At 45.6% G+C, this 22750-nt stretch overlaps 1 protein-coding gene across 5 annotated transcripts in view; it reads right to left on the bottom strand.

Annotated features, from left to right (window-relative positions):
* Nucleotides 1-329: 329 nt before the first annotated feature.
* The window catches only part of MRRF (mitochondrial ribosome recycling factor), a 54356-nt gene continuing 31935 nt past the window's right edge, over nucleotides 330-22750 (bottom strand). For all 5 annotated transcript variants that reach the window (XM_045296588.1, XM_004712567.3, XM_045296587.1 and 2 more), the window contains exons 6-7: nucleotides 8964-9123; nucleotides 330-1112 (exon numbers count right to left, since the gene is read on the bottom strand). In XM_045296588.1, the coding sequence (XP_045152523.1) occupies nucleotides 1035-1112; nucleotides 8964-9123 (238 nt within the window). In that variant the 3' untranslated portion in view covers nucleotides 330-1034. The remainder of the gene's footprint in view (nucleotides 1113-8963; nucleotides 9124-22750) is intronic.

Below are 22750 nucleotides of genomic sequence, written 5' to 3'. Positions count from 1 at the left end.
ATGAAACATGGCGTCACTTACTGGGTTTTGATACTTTGGGCAAGTTAATATGGTCAAGCCTCAGTTTTCCTGTTTGTAAAGGGAGACAATACATGTCCTTCAAGTTTATTGTAGAGATAAAAAATAATAATAAAGCCTTGAATGATGCCTGGCTCGGGGTGGCTAAATTATGAATGAATAAATGAATGAGAAAATATTCAGGGATGGGGGAAAAAGAAAACAACAACTTAACCAGACATCTGTCCACCAACAACAGGCTGGCCTTGGGGACAGATATTTCATCGAAGTCGATGTTGAAGACAATGACAACAATAGACCATACCAGAAAGAAAGAGAAGCCAGAATCACCACATATATATTTAAGTGTCTACGCCATTCTAGGCACTATGCCAAGCTAGCAAAAAGCATGCATGGAGTTCAGGTGAAAGCAGTAGATGGTGTTGTGAGAGCCAAAAACCAGGGTCCAAGATGTCCCAGAGAGAGTGTTGCCTAAGCAGACACTGAAAGGCTACCAGGACTGGTTGGGTAAAGAGGAAGGAAAGAATGTTCCGGGCAAAGAAATTAGCAAGTATGAAGATGACCCAGAGGCAAAGAAGAGTACTGCCTTAGAGTCATCCATCCAGACCAATGCTACGCTTTCCTTTGTGGTTTTTCTTCTTTCCAATTTATTTAGAGTCTACTGCTTGGTGGAAATGGGCCTTCAACAAAGGTATTCAATCATGGGTGAAGGGCCATCTCCGCCCAAGCAGAGGTCAACTCAGAGACTGGAGCTGGCTGCTTGCTTGAAAAGGCGGCTTCTGAGATCAGGAGCAGATGGTACTAACCCTGCCAATGGTCCTGGTCCCTTGGCATGTTTCAGTCCAGGCAAATTCCACCTCCCACCCCCCTCTGAGGGCCAGCATGGCAACAAGTCCCGAGGGGCACAGGTGGGAAGGAGGAGAGTGGACTTCACAAGGACCACACTAAGGGGTGCCGGCTTCCGTGTGGACGAGTAGGGAGGACCTGGGCTCCGGAGTGCTGCTGGCCCGGGACTTTCATCCGAGGAGTTCCTTGGTCTTCACTGCCAGATGCCTCTCCACCTCGGCCACTGTGTCATCGGCCATCTGGCTGATCTGCAGAAACACAGGATGAGACCGCTAATAGAGAGGGAACAGGCACTGCAGAACGGTGGTCGGGTTATCTGAGAAATACGAGTAGTGACGAAAGTGCACATTAATCAAGCCCCGGTCAGCTATTTTACCAAAAAATTTACCCATGCGCATGCTTACTGATTCCTGCCAACATAATATTTACTATGATCTCTATTTTGCAGGTGACGAAACTAAGGAATGTGACCACTTGTCAAGAATTCACAAATAGAAAGTAGCAGTGACAAAATTTACACTTAGTTTGATTCCACAGCCCTAAACCTTTAACTATTATTATATAAAGCAGGCGCCGGCCGTATCCTTACCTTAAGGAGTTCCTAGAATTTTCTAAACCTTAGAAACTCTAACATAAAGTCCTCAGGCTAACTGATAAGGAAAATATTAAGATCCCAGTGTTGGCGTGGGTGGGGTAGGGGAGGGTGGGATGCTGAAAAACAATGAAGTTTATTGGAGTAACAAACATGAAAAATAAAAAGTGAAGAAATGAAATTAAAGATACAATCCAGTTATCACAGCAAAATTTGATGATGTGGTTTTTATTTATAATATCCATTGCCAGCACGCTATGATGAAAAGGATGAGCTCAGGTGTCATGGATAAGAATACAAATGGATGCAAAAGTTCATATGACTTACCCCAAAAATCTTACAAGTGGAAAATTACCCATAACAAGATTTGAAATTTTTTTCTTAAGTTCTATACACATCATGAAGGAGGGGGTCAGGGAGGGAGGAGAAAAAATAGGCTGATACCAAGGGCTCAAGTAGAAAGAAAATGTTTTGATAATGATGGTGGCAACAAATGAACAACTGTGCTTGACACAATGGATGGATGTATGGATTGTGATAAGAGATGTACGAGTCCCCAATAAAAAGATTTTTTCAAAGTTCTATACACAAAGATATTGATCCAACTTTATTTATAATAAAAATCATAAAAACTAAGTGTTTGTAATGGGGAAGTTGAGTAATATAGCCATTAAAAATGGTTAAAATTCATGATTTTTTGGGAGTAGGGTATAAATATGAAAACAGTTCATTATATATTTCTGAAATGTTTGAAAATTTTCTAGCAAGTGGGGGAAAAAAAGATGTTCCTTAACGTTTCAAGATTATACTACTTATAATAGTATCCTTTAAATGATCAAGTCACCATGCACATCAAAGAAAAAGCAGGATATAAAATTACAGCAGAAATGAGCTAAAATGCTTAAAAATGTATGTGCATATTTTTAAAGGACATAAACACGCCAAAGCACTACTTGTGGTTATCTCAGTGATGGGAATGTAGGTGATAAATTAGTCAGTCTGTATCTGTCACACCCAGCGTAAGACCTAGTATATAGCAAGTGCTCAGGGAACTTTTGAAATGTATGTTCCAAGTTTTTCTTTTCTATGCTTTCTGTGTTTTCCAAATTTTCTACAATAACTAAACACTCCAGCTAAGAATAAAAAAAACCAAAACAGTAGAATTTAGTAAGTGCTACGGCCCCCTTCTGTGTCTAAATGGGACGGCGGGGCAGGAAGCCCTGGCGGGGGAAAGCGTGGTGCCAAGCATTGCTGTGCTCAGCGGCTGTCTGACATCTTTCTTGGCAGGCAGGACTTGGAAAGGGCAGAAATGAAAAAGGACCAGGAGCAATTGGTCCCAGGCAGCAGGAGGCTCTTGCCATAGCAACAGCTGTGCATCTTTTATCAGTGAGAGCCAAGCGGCAGGGTGGAGGGAGGCACTGGGGAGAAGGGGCACTCTGGAAAGTGGCTGGCTTTGGGGGCACTAAGCCTGCACAAACCCTTGAGATGCCTTGTCCTCCGCAGCTGCCTTGCTTTGGGCATGGGGCCCAACAGCACTCCAGCACCTGTGGGCCAGCAGCCTAGGCCAGGGCAGCAATGAGGACTGCAAGCCTCCGAGAGAAAGCGAAAATAGACTTGAGAGCAGTTGGGGGGCAGAGATAGGAACTGGGTGTCGTTTGATAGTGGAGGTGCCGGGTTGGATTCTGAGTGCACGTCACTGCCCACTATGAGCTTCGGTTTCCTCATCTACCGGATGGAGATGCTGGGGATGGAACAAAATCAGAAACCTTTCAAACTGGCCATTTGCTATTGTGTTCCTGAGGTTTTTCTGATCACCTGCTGGCTTCTTTGTAAATTAATCCATCCATGCAGACATTTGCTAACGTTCTTTTCCATCTTTATCTGACCGGTTAGAGTGATGCTTAGAAGCAGCAGCAACCACCTCCCCTTATTGAGCACTTAACTACGTCCCTGACACGGGCTTGCCGACACCTGCTTTATCTCCAGGCATCCTCATCACACATGAAATACTGTGAGCATTTCTATTAGGGTCGAATACTAACACAAATAGTGTCTAAACTAAAAGTCTAATACTATTAGTGTCCCTTTTTAATAGATTGTAAGTACCAATTATTTTGCATGGCCAAAAAAAATCTACTGCTAAGGAGCAGAGCAGACTTTGACTCACAGCAACCCCATAGGACGGAGTAGACCTGCTAATGCTGCCATCTTTCTAGAAGCAGACTGCCTCGTCTTTGCTCTGTGGAGCAGCTGCTGGGTTCAAACACAGGCCTCTTGGTTCGCAGCCCAATGCTCAAGTCGCTGTGCCGGCAGGGCTTGGCAGCTGCAGAATATTTCACACTGAACAAAAATGTTTTGCCCTCTTAGTGCATTTACATTCAACCTCACATGACATTTCTAAAGGAGTTGGAGCACGACGTATCCCCATTTTACAGAGGAGTAAACCAAGGCACAGATGGTTAACTTGTCTGCCTCAGAGCATATGAACCGTCAGCGGCAGGCTGGGCGAAGAAGTAACTGCTCCTGACGGCCAGTCTGCTGCTCCTAGTCCCTTGCGGGGTCCACAGCAGCTGGCCTCCCCCTTCCTTGTTCTCATCAGGCTGTGTTCGGGTGTTTGCAGCTGTCACCGTCAGCCCATCTCCAGTCACAAGGTTGGCGGTGCAGTGAGATGGACAGAGAGAACACACAATTACAGGGGATCAGCAACCAGACTAGTCATTTTCAGCATGCTGTCTTTCATTTGATCCTGCTTACCAACCCTACGAAGTAGACACTACTGCTCCCCCGACAGAGGAAGCAACAGCAGGTCAGGAAGGTAAAGCAAAAGGCAAACACGCGGGCAGTGAATGTACAGATGCGCTTTACACAATTGATGTGTGTATGCATTGTGATAAGAGTTGTATGAGCCCCTAATAAAATGATTAGAAAGGAAAAAAAAAAGAGTTATGGTCTTGGAAACTCACAAGGGCAGTTCTATCGTGACATGGAGGGTTGCTAAGAGCTGGAATTTACTCTATATCTGTGGCACTTACATAATCTGTCAACTTGTGAAGGGGTGGAATCTAACCTGCCAATCAGGTCACAGCTTGATGACCTCATTTAGAGGCGCTAAGGAGATAAATAGCTCACTGGAGGCCAGATTCTCTCTCTCTCTGCTTCGTCTTCCTGCTGACAGCCGCATGGAGCTAGACTGACGCAGCCAGAGTCTTGGGGCTGGAGGCCCCATGTGGAGACCTCCACCAGCGCTAAGATGCTTCCACCACCACTGGATCCATAAGACTTTCCACCCACTATTCTGTGATAATCCTGCATTCAGCATCATGGCATGGTTGCATGAGTCTAAAGAGGAATTTATGGACTAGTATTGACATATGGGATAATATCGGACTTATGGACTTGATCTGGACTGGGCTGGGATGTTTTCTTTATGTACAATTACTCTGATATAAAGTTCTCTCTTATACAAAAACAAAAACAGGCGAACACGCTCAGATTCAAATCCAGGTCTGTGTGAATCCAGAGCAAGCGTGTATACCGTTAGAGCATGCTGCCTCATAAAGATGATGACGTAACAAGCACCATCTTCATCATCATCACATTGGCTCCTGGCAAGTACAGGAAAATGAAAGGCGGGCAGAGAAGGGGGATGGCAGTAAATACACAGGATTCTCCTGGGGCTGGTCTGAGTATAAGTCATCCTTCCTGGGGGCTGGCTCAGAAGGACCATGATGCTCCCACTCACTGCCTCCCCCAGCCCAGCCTCCTGTCTCGTCTGCTGACAGCTCTCTCCTCCCCACGAGCACCCAGCCTTCCTCATTTCCAAGCACTCCTTCTCAGAGAACTGTGGCAGTGAGAGGATCTTGGCCCAAGTTACCCATAGTTTGCCAAGTGTTTTATGTTCAGCCCGGCCCGCTTATGGCAAAGTACAGTACGGTGAGACAGCGGGCTGGCTGATGCAGAACCTCGAGCAGGAAGACCCTGTCCTCCTGCAGCAGAGCTGCCCTGGCCTGGGGCCTGGGCAGTTGGGTGGGAGAGATAGGGGTGGCCACCGGACAGGACCACAGAAATGGAAGCTATGACTGAGTCCTGCAGTTCTAACACCCCAGAGAAAGAGCCATTTTGTTAATAAAGCATTAACAAATCAGAACTCAACCCAGTTTTGGAAAATTTGAATATGAAGAAAACTTTAAAGAACATAAAATTAAAACGGTCCATAATCCTATCCCCTGGAGTAACCCCTATGGCTAGTTTGATGTGCACGAACTACCAAGGTTTGAGGGACTTGACAACTTGCCTTGCTGAAAATGAAATCATACATATAATACTGTTCTGTAACTTCCCTTTTAAAAAAATTACAAATAGAAAAATAATTTCACCATGTCAGCAAAATATTTTAATAACTATACACACCGATGCCATTGACTGGATTAAGAACAGCTCATTTCCCCACTGTTAGAAATTTAGTCTCCAGTTGGCTACGATTAATGACAACACGTCAAGTCCTTCTGAATCAATCTGTAAGCCACAGAAATGGATGAAGGGGCTTCATTTATAGAAAAATGGAAATTAAGAGAGGAGGAATTTTTTTTTCCAGCAAACTTTTTGGAGGCCCCTTGTATGGCTTTTGTCACCCACCCACTCAGCATGTGTCCTCTGGAAAGGTGGCAGGGATTTGCACAAAGGATAGTTGAACTTCTCTGTGGAATGTGGAAGTAAAAGCAATCACTTCTAAGATAAGCAACATTTTAAGCTCATTAAAATTCTAGGCACAAGTGTTAGTTAAGAAAGGCAGAAAAAATAGTTTTAAGTACACATATCTAGAAACCCTGCAAATGTTTACAGCCATATCGCCCTGAACGTGCCCAATCTCGTCTGATCTTGGAAGCTAAGGAGGGTTGGGCCTGGTTAGTACTTGGATGGGAGAAACCCTGCAAGTGATCTAGGACATTCATAATAGACTAAGCCCCTTAAAAATATATAGTCCCTTTGTGCAGTCATTCTACACATGGGACACTAACCCAAGGAGATCATGCAAAAATATTCGCTGCAACCTTGTTTATAATAACAAGCTAATTAAAAACCTAAATGTCCAGTGAGAGGGTTTATGAAAGTAAATTACGCTATAACCACAAGGCGGGCTCTTTTGCAGTCATTAAGAATGGTTATTTTCAAGAGGCTTGTAGAGACACAAGAACATGCTAATGGTTTTAATGCTAAGCAGAAAGGGAAACGCTAGACACAGACACTGTCTGTATAGGTTTGGAACCATTGAAAATGATGACAGATTTAAAATGCCAGCAGCAGTTGCTCCTGGAATGCGGGCTATGTGGTGCATCTCCCCCGTTTCAAAAAAACTGTCTCTGTATTCTCTAAGTTGCCTACAATCAGCACACATTCCTTTGATAATCAGGAACAAAGTAAACAAATAAAATTTTAAGCCATTTGATGAAGAAGCCATCAACCTCTGCCTCCTCTACGCACAACAACACCCCCCTGCAGACCGGTGCCTTCTGCGGGTAGGTGGGGGAGGGAACCAAACAAAATCAGGTGTCTCTTGAAAATTTTCTTACCAGCACTTGTAAGTAGATGACCATACATGAATTACTATGAATAGTGAGAACTAACATGTAAGTAATCATATTTTAAATATTAAAGGTCATCGCACTGGAAAAGATATCCATGGAGTATCCAAGTATCATGGCATATGTGTAATATTTTCTTTCGAACCACTGCATGTGTGTACGGCAAACTGGAAATTTCAAGTGATAATGACTTTCTTCATTCTTAAAAAAAAAAAGAAGAAAATTTATAGTAGACATGTATTGGCTTCATATCAAATATAAAGCTATCTTCATTTTGAAAAAAACCATATTTGACAGTCAGACTCACTAAAGACGACAAATCTAATCTGAAGATGGTAAATCACCAGTGCTAAGGCTTGAAGGCCTCCAGCAGTCTTTTCCAGACTTTTATCAAGACAGCAGGTTGGGTGGGGAGGGGCTTGGCTTATCTGATCATTCTTCCCTTTTCAAGGAGTGGGAGGCACTAGCCTGGAGGCAGGTAGACACCCCAACCTTCTGAGTGAAGGGGACCTGAGGCTCAGGAGTCCACAGGCTTACAACCTGGAAGCAAAACAAGGCAAATGCCAACTGCAGAGATGGAATCCTCTAGAGAGCAGGGAAGGCCGGGGAAAGAAAAGCGCAGAAAGATGCTGTGAGAATCTCGTTATCAGGCACTCTTAACGGTGCTTTCCAGCCCCCCAGCCCCCACCCCACCAGCCCAGCAACCCTTCAAGGCAGGAATTATTAACTCCTTTTCTACCGAAGAAGAAATAGACCCTCCAGAGCCAGGTAGCTTTCCCACGGACACAGTGCGCTTAGAATAAGGTGACCAGAAGTCCCACTTTTGGCGGGACAGTCCCAATTTTTAATAATTTGTCTTGCGTCCCGCGGCGTTTTAAAAAAGTCCCGATTTTTGGAAAGAATGCACAACAAGTTAGGGCATACGGTTTTCGGCTGCCATGTGGCTATTTCGCCGGGAAGTGAGTTTTATGAATGGTGTCTCGCTGGTGTCCTGCTTTACCAATGTTAAAATCTGGTCACCTTAGCTTAGAATCAAGTAGATGGAAACCTCTTTGTAACTCTGGTGTAAACTGACAGCTTCTGGGTCATTATCTTCTCCATCTGCTGTTAAAGAATCACCTGAGGAGGGTTTATAAAAGACCCATTCCTGGGGTCCTGGCAGACTACTGAATCAGAAAATGCAGGAGTAGGGCCCAGGAATCGACCTCAAATACTGGGGTGTTTGTTTTCTTGGGTATTCTTTCTTCTCTGGCCTCATCCTCGGTTCAAGCCACAATGATCTAACTGAACAATGGCCTTTTACATCAGCATGCCTTTGCGTGGGCTGTTCTACCACTATGAAGTAATCATGTCTGTGCCCAGAAAACCCATGACAGACTGGAGAGCACAGAATACTGGTGCTGAAATCAGTCGGCCCCATTTCTACCACTTACCAGTGGCGTTACTTTGGGCAAGTTGCTTTGGGCCTCAGTTTCCTCACTACCTATCTCACAGCTTTGTACTAACAAGAGTAAATGAAATCATGCAGTGTCTAGTACAGAGCCTGTTACGTAGTTCAACAGCATCCCATCCTCCTCCAGAAACCCCAGGGTCTAGCAGAGAGCCAGGCCCAGAAAGGGACTCAGTCCACGTTGATTATGTGAATGAAGTGGGTCTTCTGGCACCCTGGTGGTGTAGTGGGGTCATATCGGGCTGCTAACCACAAGGTCAGCAGTTCAAAACTACCAGCTACCCTGGGGGAGAAAGATGACGCTTTCTACTACTGTAAATAGTGACAGTCTCAGAAACCCACAGGGACGGCTCTACCCTGTGTTGCTATGAGTTCGAACTGACTCGATGGCAGTGAGTTGGAGGTTTGGTTTTCAGATAAGCTATTCGATAGGTCAGATACATCAACCCAACACTCCATCTGTTGGCAATCGTACCTGTTTCTCTATGAGCCTAATGGTGTCCTCTGAGGCTTTGTCCTTCGATTTCTTGAGCTTATTCATTGCGCTGGTGCGAACCTTCCTTAAGGAGTCTTTGGCCTTGTTGGTGCTCTGCTTGGCCAGTTTCACCAGCATTTCCCTGTGTTCCCTGGTTACTCTGATAAAAGACAAAAAAAGTGCGTTCAATACGATCAACCTGCACACAAACCACTGGCAAGGAATGTAACACCATTCTGTCTACCCACTCAGCATTCTGGATGTGTGCCCACAGGTATGCTCCCAGGGTCAAGTACAGATGCTTCGCGTGAACCAGTGAAAATACTGCTTACAAAGCATGAGCCAGCTTAGGTCGACCTGGGTCAGATCGTAGCCTTGCCACACACGAGCTACATAACTGACTTTCTTTCCAGGCCGCAGGCTTCCCATTGTCTAGTGGGGATTGTCAGTCCCTGTCCGACGGGAGTGATGTGAGGATTAAGCACAATGATGCAACCGACTTGGTTCTCATTCATCCTGACACATTTCTACTGTTCAACCCAAGGAGGCAATTCTACAGCATCATCTACAAAGCATCCAACACCAATATTAGCAACCTGCAGATCTCAAGGGCTGTTACCACAGATTACTGGTGAATCACTTCAACAGCCACCATACAACGTGAATCCCAGAATCACATGTGAGACCCAGTACACCAGATAACTCCCACAATGTCCCCTCCCTAGTATTTGGCATGTTGTAAATGCTTAATAAATCACACTTATGTTTTCAATGAGCACCCTTTTCACGATAAGAGTAAGCATATTGAGGGTGTGCTAGAACGAAATGCACAGGCACTCGGTGTGCGCCTCCTGACAACAGCCCTACAAGGCACTCGCTTGCAGGCAGTCACCACAAGCCAGCAACACAGCCTCCCCTAGCTGCCTTGGTGTCTCTCATTCTTCTTTGACAAACGGAGTCCCCACTAGATACCCAGGCCAGCAGAGGGCCCTGGGGGCCCTCCCAGGAGCTGGGGAGAGTGGCAAAGAGACAGTTGCCTCTTGAGGGTGAAAAGTGCTGCAGGGAGCAGGAGGAAAGTGGGGGAGCAGGAGGGGTCTCTGAACAGAAGGAAGGCACTGGGTTCCGAGTTTGGGAAGGAGCAGTATAGGAAGACCTCCTTGAAAGGGGCATCTAGATGTGGCAGTCCCGAGGGCTGCTCGCGCCTAGTCTGTCTCTTACTCCGGCTCTGTAGTTAGATGTGCCTCAGGGGCAGTAGCCTTAAAGCCAGGCTGTGCTCCATCGCACTTGCTTCCATCAGTCTCAGTACAAGTTGAAGTGGGGTGTCTATCACCTTGGGTCCTGGCATGACTCTGATGAACAGTGCCCACCATGCAGCATGAACAAGAAATGAACTCTTGTTGTTATACCACACGGGGATTTAAGGGTTTGTTTGTTCCTGCGACACAGCCCATTCTATCCTGACAAATACACCATGCTAGCGCCTGGAGAATGAATGAACGCTGTCATTCAACTGGCAAGTTGTCGTTCTGGACGGGGATTCCAGGAAAAGGAAAGTGCGTATACAAAGGCTTATGTCACAGAGATGCCATGTTTCATTTGAAGAATTGGTTGGAGCACAGATGGCAAAGGAGAGCTGACAAGCAAAGGAGTTGGGAGGTTTGATAGGGAAGCCCATTTTACAGAAGAAATGAGGCCCAGAGGGGAAGTCCAGCATTGAATACAATGTCAAACCATCTCAAAATCCACTGATCCTCTTGTGACAAAAATGCCTCTGTCCCTTGGGTCCTGAGATGGCTATCATTGCTGTAGGGTTCCCGAGCCTCAAATCTCCTCAGTAGGTAGGGAAAGTTGGAAAGGTGGTACATTGGACTATTAATCTTAAGGCTGGCAATTTGAGCCCACCCAGTTGTGACACAGAAGAAAGGCCTGGTAATCTAGACAATTACAGCCATGAAAACCCCGAGAAGAGATCTCTTCAATAGCACTGGGTTTGGTTTTAAGGTGGACATCTTAAGCTATGAGCTACCTGACAGGTCCTCACAGCCACTCTTCAAACCAGAGTCCAATGCCCCCATTTTCAAATGAGAAAATGGAGGCTCTCGTGTGTTAAGTGGCCTGCCCACAGGATTGAGTGGCAGCTCTGGGATTCAACCCCAGATCTTTCTGGCCTGTACTTTCTCCACTAACTCCATGCTGCCTACCCCTTGTAATCTATTTCACATAAATCATGTACTGCTGCCATGACTTCTGCTTCCAGGCAGAAAGCTTCTCAAAGTCAGTAATATGAATCTTGGGACTAAAAAGGACAAAACCACCATGTCAGGAGTTTAGGGATTTGGATCAGATCTTGTTACTTTTATGGTTTTTAATTCATTGAACAAAAATCATGCTGACATGTTTAGGTCTCTTTTTTGTTCTGCCAAAGCGTATGTCAGTATAAGGAAGGAACAGGAAAATTAAAACTTGATCCACTGATTCAAAAACTTAATCCTGCTGAAATACTAGGAGGGCAGAAAATAAATGGCTCTAAGACTGGAAGAAACCTCTTAAACTCCTCTAACAAGACCTTATTGAAGTATTTTAATCTTGTATATCATATATAATTTAAAATCAGTACCCTACTGTTTAGACCATCTTTAATAAAAAAAAGAATCTAACCAACTTCCTTTTCACTACATGACTATATTTATATTTTAAATGGAAAGGAAAACTAAAAACTGTGCCTTTTAAATATAAACTGAAACAAAGAAAACAAAACCATAACATCTGCAATTTTGCCTTTAAAAATGCATTGTTTTATATTTACTAATACAAATGTAGAACCACATACTATTAACACTAGAAAGTATTCATATAAAATAATGTCCTAGTATCATGGACATTAACAAAAGTATTATCACTTCAGGAAACAAATACTGGTGCAATAGTCAAAAAGGCACTGTAAGGAGGTTTCGGTGAGGAGGGAGGGAGAGAGGGAGAGGGAGGAGGGGGAGGGGTGCTGGGCACAGGAAAGATAGAAATAGAGGCAGATGTGTGCCGATTTGAGGCGGGGGAGGTGTTGAACTGACTGGTGTCTAAAATACGGATCAGAAGTGCTGTTGGCTGATGCAGAGGCACCAGCTTTCCAGAAAGAAAGACCTGCTTGATTCTGACATTACTGCTGAGAACCCTTGGCAAGCTACTTCATTTCTCTGAACCTCAGTTTCCTTGCCTGTGAAATGAAGATACTGACGGAGGACACCGCACAGAGTCATGGGGAGAAGTAGACAAAACTCTACATAAAGTACCAATAAAGAGAGCAGCACATAGTAGCCTTGAATAAATGATTGCATTTATAAATGTTTTAATCAAACACACTTAATTACTTCCTTATGAAACAACAAGGGCACATCTGTTTTAGAAAAGAACCCTACTATATTATGGAAATATTTTAATTCCTTTCCAAACCAGTGATTAATACATCTGATCATCCCCATCCCGCATTCGTGTGATGCTGTGAGGGCAAGCTCCAGTCTGCGTTTTAGACTCCACGCTCAGTCAGTTGGTTCTGGGATCCCCCTCCGCTCTAATCAAGCACTGGCTGAGCCCCCTGTACGCTGGGCCCTCTCCCGGGCCAGGCTGAGGAGCTCCAGAGAGGTGGGCCTGGCCCACCTTCTCCAGAGGCTCATTCCAGTGGTGGAAACAAGCTTGTCGACCACTACTTTGAAGGAGTACGACTGCTGCGAGGGCAGAGGGGCAGGCCTTTTGCGGCAAGGGCATGCAGAAAGTATGACTCACTCTGTCCTGAGAACTGGAGAACGTTCTTTAGAGATACACAGCAGCTGCAGAAGAGGTCTTACAGGTTGAATTGAGTCTCCCAGGAAAAGGAAAAAAAACAACAACAAAGCGTGCCAAGTAGCCTCACCTCTATGCTTGTGTTATAATAATGAGACAGAATTGGTGTAGGGGGTCTCTTGAGTGAATCTTTTTTATTTATTAAATAATCATTTTATTAGGGGCTCATACAATTCATCACAATCTGTACATACGTCATTTGTGTCCAGCACATTAGTACATATGTTCACTTCATCATTCTCACAACACCCGCTTTCCACTTGAGGCCTTGGTGCCAGCTCATTTTTTCTCCTCCCTCCCTGCTCCCCCCTCCCCCTGAACCCTTGATAATTTATAAATTATTATTATTTTATCATATCTTACCCAATCCAACGTCTCCCTCACCCACTTCTCGGCTGTCCATCCCCCAGGGAGGAGGCCTAAAGAGAATAAGCAAGGAAGCTATCAAGAAGAGATGGGAGAAGTCTGATACCAAGCCACAAGGGGATCTAAAAGAAACCAGGAAATGAAGCTGAAGAGGCAAGGACCTTCCCGTTCCAGAGAGAGCACTCCTTGCCCGAGAGCCTGTGACCTGAAGGAAATGAAGAGAGCTCCAAAGAAACTCTCCCTCACCATAGAGAATCCATATGGCCTCAGTAACAAATGTAGCCAGAAATGTTCAATGTGCCTCTAGTCAGGCTTTAAAAGAAAAGGATGAACATGAATTGGACAGTGGTGGAAGGGTAATGACTTTTAGCAGTGGCAAAGAACCTGTCTTAATTATGTTCAAATGTTTGATGGAGATAGAATTTGTAAGTGATACATTTGGATACCTAGCTGATGATAATTCTGAGCAACATCATACAGGGCTTGCCTGATTTCCGCTTGCTGCTTATAGTAAAATACACACGAAAGGAGATGAACTTAAAAATGAACTGTACAAAAAAGCAAGTAGAGCTTTAAAAGTCTGAAAAATTATGTTGCACAAGTTAAAAACAAGTTCCTAGACCCTTGGTTCATCAAGGATATGCCTATGCAATCTTTTGTTCAAGGAATTAAACCTGTACCTGATGGATCTAACCAACTACCACCATGTAAAACTTCATCAGTCAGCTTGGACTGAAGGAGACAGAGAGAGGTTGACAGGAAAGAATGCTATCGATCTCTTGCAATTCGATAGCCAGGTAACAGGCCCAAGGAGCCATACCTATACTCCCCTGAGAAAAAAAAAAGCCCACCCCTGGACCAGCTCAGAGATCAGCAGAACTGTTGGAAGGAGCAATAGAAGCAGGACCTTCTGGGTTTCAAAGGGTGGGGGCTCCAGTGTCCTGGATCTCAAAAGGTGGGCTCACAGCCTCCTAGGTTTCAGTGTTGGATGTTTGCCAACTTGGTTCCAGAGTGTGGGACTGTTCCAGGGGATGGGAGCACCGCTTTATGATTTCATTCAACAATTGTCCACTGAGCATCTTGTTATCCTGTGCCAGTCCCTATGCCTGAAGCTAAGGGCACAGTATTAAATATAACAGGAGCTGATGTCCTATAAGAACAGGGCAAGGTAGGCAGTCATTAAATACATGCATAATTAGTCAGTAAGTTAGATCTATATTTTGTGCAGACAGATCTAAGAACATGGCCAGGAGCCTCTCAGCAGACAGATGAACAGCTCGGGCCCCAGCCTGTAAAGGCTTCTTGGCTGCGTGATGAAGACAGCAGCCCTTTCCACTGGGGTCAGAGAGCCTCCCAGCATAAGGCAGGGGTTTGGGCTGAGCTAGCAGGGTCACACTTTGTTTGGACAAACTCCACCACGCAGGTCTTCCAGTATATCCTGGATGGGGGCCTTCCTGCCAAATTCCTTTGGCGTGCTTGCATGAACAATAAACAGAGGGCATGCCCACTGGTGGCTCCCACAGCAGAGAATCCCTCTGACTGAATGAAACTTCCATTGTTTTAATGAGAATGAGACCTGCACAATCTTAACGAAGCTATACATACCGTAGGTGTATATCTGAGGAAGTCATGGGTTACAAGAAAAGAAAAAAAAAGTATTATTGTGTTATCAGACTTTCAACTTCAAAAGGCTATTTGGTTGCTTTAAAGGGCAGATAAAGGGCATGCTTCAGAGGCAGGAAGACTTATGTTGCAATCTCAGCTCTTCCACGTAACAGCTTCAGAGCCTTTTTTAAAAAAATCATTTTATTAGGGGCTCATACAACTCTTATCACAATCCATACACACATCAATTGTATAAAGCGCATTTGTACATTCATTGCCCTCATCATTCTCAAAACATTTCTTCTCCACTTAAACCCCCGGCATTAGGTGCTTCAGAGCTTTTAAGGATACCATTCAACTTCTGCAAACTTCGTTTCTTCATGGATACAATGGGAATCCGAAAATGACTAAGCGGGTACAAGTGAGGATGGCATGAAAGGATGGGGGGCAAGGACTTGGCACACTGTTAGTGTGCCCGTGAGGCAGGAGCGTAGGGCAGAGCAGCTGCATTCTTCTTCTTACAGAATCTCTAGGACTTGGGGACAACGCAATGCGAGTAATGAGGGAGAAAACCGTCAATGGACTTAGTACCTTGGAGCCTGGGCCACGGAGTGGGGGGTGAGCAGGGAAGGGGAGAGGGAGAGCAAAGGGCAGCAAGGGTGAGGTGGGGAGACAGGTGTTCTCCTCAACCAGCCATGGGGAGCCATCTGAGGAAGACGGTAGCTGCACCTCCAGGGAATGGCCTGTGGACAGCTCGAGTGAGAGAAAACCTTGCCACCTCCTCCCTAGGCTTAGGCCAGGCTTTCACCCGTGGAAGCATAATCCTTCCATCAACAGGAGACACGGGCCCTGTTGTATTGCTTGCTGGTGGCCATTATTCACTGTCTTTGGGCTGCTGGCTCGGAAGGAACTCATTTTATTTACGTAGTCCAACAAGATGTCCTGTTTTTCCAGGTATACTCTACCAGACTCCACCTCTGTCCCTCTCCATACACCTCTCATCCATCTTACATATAGTAACGTCTTATGAAAACATTAGATCTTCTACAGGTATCCTGTCAGACCAAAAGAAACTATGTATGCACTTTGGAAGGATTTTGACCACCAGCAGAAACTTTAGTTCCCTCTGGGGACACACACGCTGGCCATCTACTTCTAAAGGTCTCTGGTCCAGCAAGGTCTGGCCCAAGGCACACGCACCACCCTGAAATCCAGCCTGGCAGGAGGGAATAATGATCTGGTCGACAGCTACCAAGGCACTATAAATAAGAGCCCTGGGGGCAGAGCGGGCTACACATTGAGCTGCTAACCGCAGAGCCAGCAGTTCAAACTCCCCAGTTGCTCCATGAGAGAAAGATGAGGCTGTCTGCTGCATAAAGATGTCAAAGGTTCTACAAAGGGGAGTTCTAGTCTCCGGGAGGGTCACCAGGACTTGGAATCAACTCCATGGCAATGGGTTTGAGTTTTCTAAATAGGTGCATGACACAAAGGGCAGCGAGTAGAGGTGGGGGAGGGGAAGGGGCTTGCCCTTGTGTGTGCAGCTTTTGCACAGGTGTTGACGGCAACTTCTCAGCTACCTCATGCTCCTCACACGATTCCTGGTTGCCTTTCACGCTGTGTGTTCATCAGTGAGTCTGCACTGGGAGAAAGGGCCCCAATTCCACACATATGGGCACTGCTCAGGGGCTGCAATAGCAAAAAGTGTTCCTAAAAAGCCACAGGCCAGGTGAGATACAATAATGAGCAGAACGCAGGTAGCCTATGACTGTGTGGAGGCTTGCCCAGGCCTGGAAGGTAGCAGAAATGGTGCACTGGGTATCCGCTGGCAGAATGGATGGGCCTGCAGGAGCCGCAATGACAGCAGGCAGTGGGGATAAAGGGCTGAGAAGCAGCTGCAGTTGCTCAAGTGCAGTTTGTGGCTGCCCCAGCTCACAGCAGGTCATTCAGCATTTGTCTCAGACTTTTCTCGTTCCTTTCCAAGATCCCTAGAAGTCTGTATGTGTGCATGTCATGGAAGAAAAGGGTGTTAGCAGTATTTCCTGGAATGTGCAGATTAAACACACTACCCCCACCACAAGAGGAGCCACCAGGCGGACCCAGCAGCTAGCACAAGCTGGTCACAGAACTAGGCAGAGGGGGCTCCCAGTCAGCATCTCAAGAAGCAATGTGATAATGTGGCAAGGACAGGGGCTTTGGAAGCTGACAGATTCAAGTTTGAATAATGGCTCCTCTGCTTATTAATCTGTGACCTTGAGCATGTTACATAAACTTGCTGATCTCTAGTTTCCTTGTCTGTACCAACAAGATTCAAATGTGCATGGAATTAAAAGATAACGGAATTAGTTCATGAACTTTTTGAAACCCACTCCTGTAGTCTATGTACTGGGCTGCTAGCCACAAGGCTCGCAGTTCGAAACCACCAGCCATCCCAAACAAGTCTTTCTACTCCTGTCAAGAAACACAGTCTCGGAAACCCACAGGGGCAGTTGACTCAATGGAATCCACTCAATGGCAGTGAGTTTGGTTTGGTCCAAAGGGCATTACTACATAGGGAAAAGTAAAGCAAAAAAAACCAAAAATACACCCCAATAACAATGAATTCATACTTCTGGCCTCCTAAACTTGTGAGAAAATAAATGTTTATTTCTTGAAGTCATCCCACTTGTAGGATTTCTGTTACAGGAGCATTAATAGCTAAGATGCCCCATAACAGTTAACAATCGCCATGAATCAAAGGGTAGCGCATGTCCAGGTTACCATAAGGACAGCCGGTTGGGCGAGGAGGAGGGGTGGAAACAGCAAACAGTGGGAGCAACTGGGAGAAACGTTGACCCACTGAGGGGTTTGAAATGGATGAGTTGAAACAAAATGTGTATAAATCGTTGAAGGTAAAACGCATGCTCTGCTCTACAAACCTTCACCTAAATCACAATGAAATGTTAAAGAAAAAGTCAATGGCCGCAGCTAACTTGATACTGGCCAACCGGAAAACAACAACCTGCTTTCACTGGATTTTTCTTCACAGGGGTCTGGCACACATCACAATCTAAAGGCTCCCTCTTCTTTTCATCCTTCCCAGGACTTTCATCCAATAAATCTTGACAAAAGCAAATACTGCTCTTGTCTCATTTTATAGACGAGGAAACTCGGGCTCAGGGAGTCAAAACAACCAGCCAAAGGTCAACTTGTTTTGTTGGCTTCTTTTTCGAGCCTTGTAACTGTAACCTGGACTCCTCTGCTGCCAATCCTGGCTCGCCCTGATTACCTGGCAGCTACTTGTCCCCACTTGACACAGCCTGGGGACCACCCAACCCTGTCTGCCCCACTTTGCTCTGCCTGGAAAAACCTGGTCACCCCAGGAGAAAGTGCACACCCACATTTAGTGGTGGAAAGAGGAGGGGGGAAATTAAAGTGTGCACATTACAACATCAGGGATGCTTATAATCTAGGAAAACTCTGGGATCCCTGGGGGGCATAAATGGTTTGCGCTTGACTACTCGGGTTGGGTGATTCAAACAAACCTCCCCAGTGACTGCACTACAGATGACGGACTTGAAGGCTGCTTTCTCACAGATTCAACTCACTGCCATCGAGTTCACGTCGACTCACAGCCACCCTCTAGGACAGGTTAGCGCTGCCCCTGTGGGTTTCTGACACTGTAACTGTTTGCAGGTGTAGAAAGCCTTGCCTTTCTCCAGCAGAGTGGCTTTGGCCTCAAAATGCTGACCTTGCAGTTAGCAGCCCAACATGTATCCATGGCCAAAAAACCCCTACGGAACGCTTCTAATCTGTAATATGAGTTGGAATCTACTTGACTTCAACAGGTTTGGCTCTGTGGGTTTGAAAACCCCTCATCAGGTTCCCTGCAAGACGCCTGCTCCTCGCACTATCCTCAGAACAGAGGCTGGGGGAAGCGGCCAACTCTGGGCATAAAGTCTAACACACCCACAAGGCTGGGGAAGGGAGGTGATACACTGTTACTCAACAAGCAGAGTCAGCACAGGTTTACTAATCGGTAGGAAACAACTTTACATTTTTTCACCACATCAAAGAGTCTGCTGCTAAGTGTGGCTGGCTTCTGGCTCTTTTCCGACCCCACAGCACCTTCTGAGAGAACCTCGGCTTCCCTGGTCCATCAGCACACCTCATCCTTGATACACTTTCTTCACTTGGCTCCCAGGAGCCCACCTTCTCCTTGCTTTCCTCCTTCCTCACTGGCCACTTTGGCTCTGTCTCCTTAGCTAGTTTCCCCATGTGGCATCCCCAATCCCTAACCCTTGAAGTGGGCAGGGCTCATTCCCCAAGCCTCTCACATCACTATCGATGAGGACTCTCAAATGTACTCCCATCCAATTTTATAGCCTCTCCTACAGACTCCTGATTCCCAAATTTGCCTATCTAGACCACTTGGATGCCTCATGGCATCTGAACCATGTACATACAAAACCTGGTCTTGGAGCATTGTGGTAATTATATAATCTGGTAACAATTTGGGACTTGAGAGGATTAGGAGTGAAGGGGTGGAGTCTAGTCCGTCAATCGGATCATAGCCAATGAAACCTCTGTGTGGGCATGGCCTCCTCCTGAGAATTCTGGGAAATCCTGTATTCCCCCTTAGAGGTGGGAAACACTCTCTGCTCACTCCCTTGGAGACGTTCTACTGAGAAGATACATGGCACTACTCTGATAGACCCTGTGCCCTTGGAGCTGGAGAAGCAACATGGAGACCCCTGCCACCGCTGAGATGCTTATAACACCAATGGATCCACAAGAGGTCCCACCCACTGGCCTGTGATCTTCCTGCATTCGAAGTCATTGCATGTGTTTCATGAGTCTGAAGAGGACTTTATTTATTGGTATCGGACATATGGGCTAATACTGGACTTATGGGCTTGGTCTGGACTGGGCTGGGCTGTTTTCTCAATATTCAATTGTTCTTGTATATAAAGCTCTTTCTTATACACATATGAGTGTCTCTATGAATTTGTTTCTCTAGTCTACCCGAACTAACACAAGCATGTATACTGGTACAGATAAGAGCTCACGATACATGGAATACAGATAAACCCCTCAGGTACAGAAATGGGAGTTGCAATACCAGGAGGGCAGGGGAATGGTGGGGAAAAAGGGGAGGAAGGGGGAACCAATCACAATGACTGACACATAACCCCCTTTCCCCCACCCCCACCATCCCTGGAGAAGAGCAACAGAAACCATGGGGGAAGGGACAGTGGTAGGTGTAAGATAAGAAAACAATAATAATTTATAATATATCAAGGGGTCACGAGGGGGGGGGGGCAGGAGGGAAAAAGAGGAGCCGATACCAAGGACTCAAATAGAAAGTAAACGTTTAGAAATAATGATGCAACATGTGTACAAATGTGCTTGATACCATTGATGTATGGATTGTTATAAGAGTTGTAAGAGCCCCAGATAAAATGATCTTTCAAAAAAACAAACACCTGGTCTTTCCCCACATCCAGCAGCCTCCTCCTCCCAGTCTGCCCTATCTCAGTGAGTGACAAGTCCAACCTCCAGCTGTTTGGATCAAAATCTTGGATTCACCCTTAAGTCTCCTTTCTAAACCCTGGCAGCTTTTCTTTTAAAATGAATCCCAAATCCAGCCACTTTTTGCCAATCACAACACTATTTACTTCACTTCTTCCATTACCTCGTACTAGTCCCAAGTCTCCACCATCTCTCCTGGATCCCACCTGGTCACCCTGGTTGCACTTTTGCCTTCAATCGGCAAAGAAAAGAAGGGCCATCTGCCATGTTATCTTTTTTGGGGGGTGGGGTGGGGCATGGTGTCTTACTCTTTCCCCTAGAGAAGCTCAGTGAGGCAGAGGCTTTGCCTTGTATGTTCAGTGTTGCATCCTGGGGGTCTAGAGCTGTGCCTGGCATGCAGTTGGTACTCCACAGATACCTGCTAAACCAATTATGAATGTCCCAGAAGTGTTTCATGTTAGTATAAACATCATATCCTGATGAAAGAATGCAAATGGTTGTCCGGGGCAATGGGTGGGGAATTGTGAACTAACTTGCAAAGGGGGAGAAAGAAGTTCTTAGGGTGACTTAATGGTTTCATAAGGTTGGTGTGGTGGTTACAAGGACACATATTTGTCAAAAAGCCCAGAAACTGTGTACCTGAATTGAGTTCACTGTAAGTTACATTTTAATAAAGTATACTGAGAAACAAAGAGCAAAAAACCAGAAACAAAACTCTATATCCCAGATGACCTCCCGTCTAAAAGAGTATCTCAAAATGTCTTACAATTTGAGATTTGGAAAATATGTTTCATAGTTCGGTTATTATATAATCAAGGTAAAACCAACAACAAATGCAGGCCCTTTGCTACAAAGCAAACAAAACATAGTATGCTCAAAAGTTCATAGATTCACGGATAGAGCCTAAAGGCATGTGCAAGTGGACTTGAGTTTGAATCCACTCAGCTCCATTTTTTCAGTTGAATACATTTGGACAAGTTAACGTCTAGTGATCACAGGCTGGGCTGCTAACGGAAAAGGGCAGCAAATGGGAACCACAGCCATTCCACAGACAAAGACAGGGCTTTCTATGTCCGTGAAGACCAACAGTCTTGGAAACCCTCAGGGGCAGCTCTACCCTGTCCTGTTTGGTTGCTGAGTCAACATCGATTCAATGGCAGTGAGTTTGCTTCTGGGTTGGAAGCTTACTTTAAGCTCTGGTGGTGCCGTGGGTTAGGCATTGGGTTCCTACCTGCAAGGTCAGTGGCTCAAACCTACCAGCTGCTCCTTAGGACAAAGATGAGGCTGTCTACTCCTGTAAAGATTTATAGTCTCATAAATGCAATATAGGGTCATTATGAATTGGAATCTACTCCATTGTAATGGGTTTGGTTTGGGGTTAGAAGTCCTAGTGGCATGGTGATGAAGTGCTCAGTCACCAAACCAGAGGAGGAAGATGCAGCAGTCTGCTTCCACAAAGATTAACAACAACCCAAAAAGCCCTCACTGCTATCTAGTACATGCCAACTCATAGAGACCCGGCCGAACAAGGCAAAACTGGCCCTGCAGGCTTTGTCTGTACCCTGAGTCTGTACCAAGCCTCATCCTTCTCCCACAGTGTAGCTGGTGCTTTCAAACTGCTGACTTGGGGCCCATAATGTAACCTACGACACCACGCATAAAGAGTACAGCCCTGGAAAGCCTACTGGGCAACTCTGCCCCACTCTACAGGGCTGTTCTGAGTAGGAATCCTCTTGATGGCAGTGGGTTTTAGGCTTATTTTGCTCATGTGTCAAAAGGACATAATAGAGTTAAATAAGTTAAATAATATCTATAGCATGAGGCCTAGACTACATTTTGCATTAAATACTTGCTTTGCTTGATAGCAAAGGAGCCCTGGTGATAGTTGGTTACACATAGGCTGCTAACCGCAAGGTCAGAAGTTTGAACCAACCAGCCACTCCATGGCAGGGCGAGGAAGCGCCTGCATCCCTAGAGAGTCACAGTCTCAGAGACCCTCGAGAGCAGCTCTATCCTGCCCTCTAAGGTCACACTGGTGGCAGCGGGTTTGGCAGCCTAGTGTTAGGATTCGACATTTCTCCTCCTTGCCCAAAGGATCAGAGGCAGATTGTAGTAAGATTCACAAACTTAGTAGAGGCATTTAAATAAAAATCTAAGAATCAGAAAAGTGTGATCAGGGTGAGGTATTAGCTGAGATCTGCTGCAGCTGAAAAGGAGACTTAGCTCTGGGCACTCAGAGTTAAGGGGGAACTGGCAGACTGTCGTCAGGCAAAAGAAGAAGCAGTAGCTGGGAAACAGCCTTGGTGACAGAAACCATACCAGCAGTCGCATTTTATCAGACCTGTGAGGTGACTTTTCATCACAGATTCCATTTTTCAACAACATAAATGAGCTCCTCACCAGACAGAACACACAGGAATCAAATCACCTCGATCTATGGAAACAAACCATAGAAAAGATCCATATCAGAACTG

The sequence above is a fragment of the Echinops telfairi genome, unplaced genomic scaffold (genome assembly GCF_000313985.2).
Source record: "Echinops telfairi isolate 266 unplaced genomic scaffold, ASM31398v2 ScPeMD7_7410;HRSCAF=8448, whole genome shotgun sequence".
Taxonomy (NCBI): Eukaryota; Metazoa; Chordata; class Mammalia; order Afrosoricida; family Tenrecidae; genus Echinops; species Echinops telfairi.
This window is presented reverse-complemented; position numbering and strand designations above follow the sequence as displayed.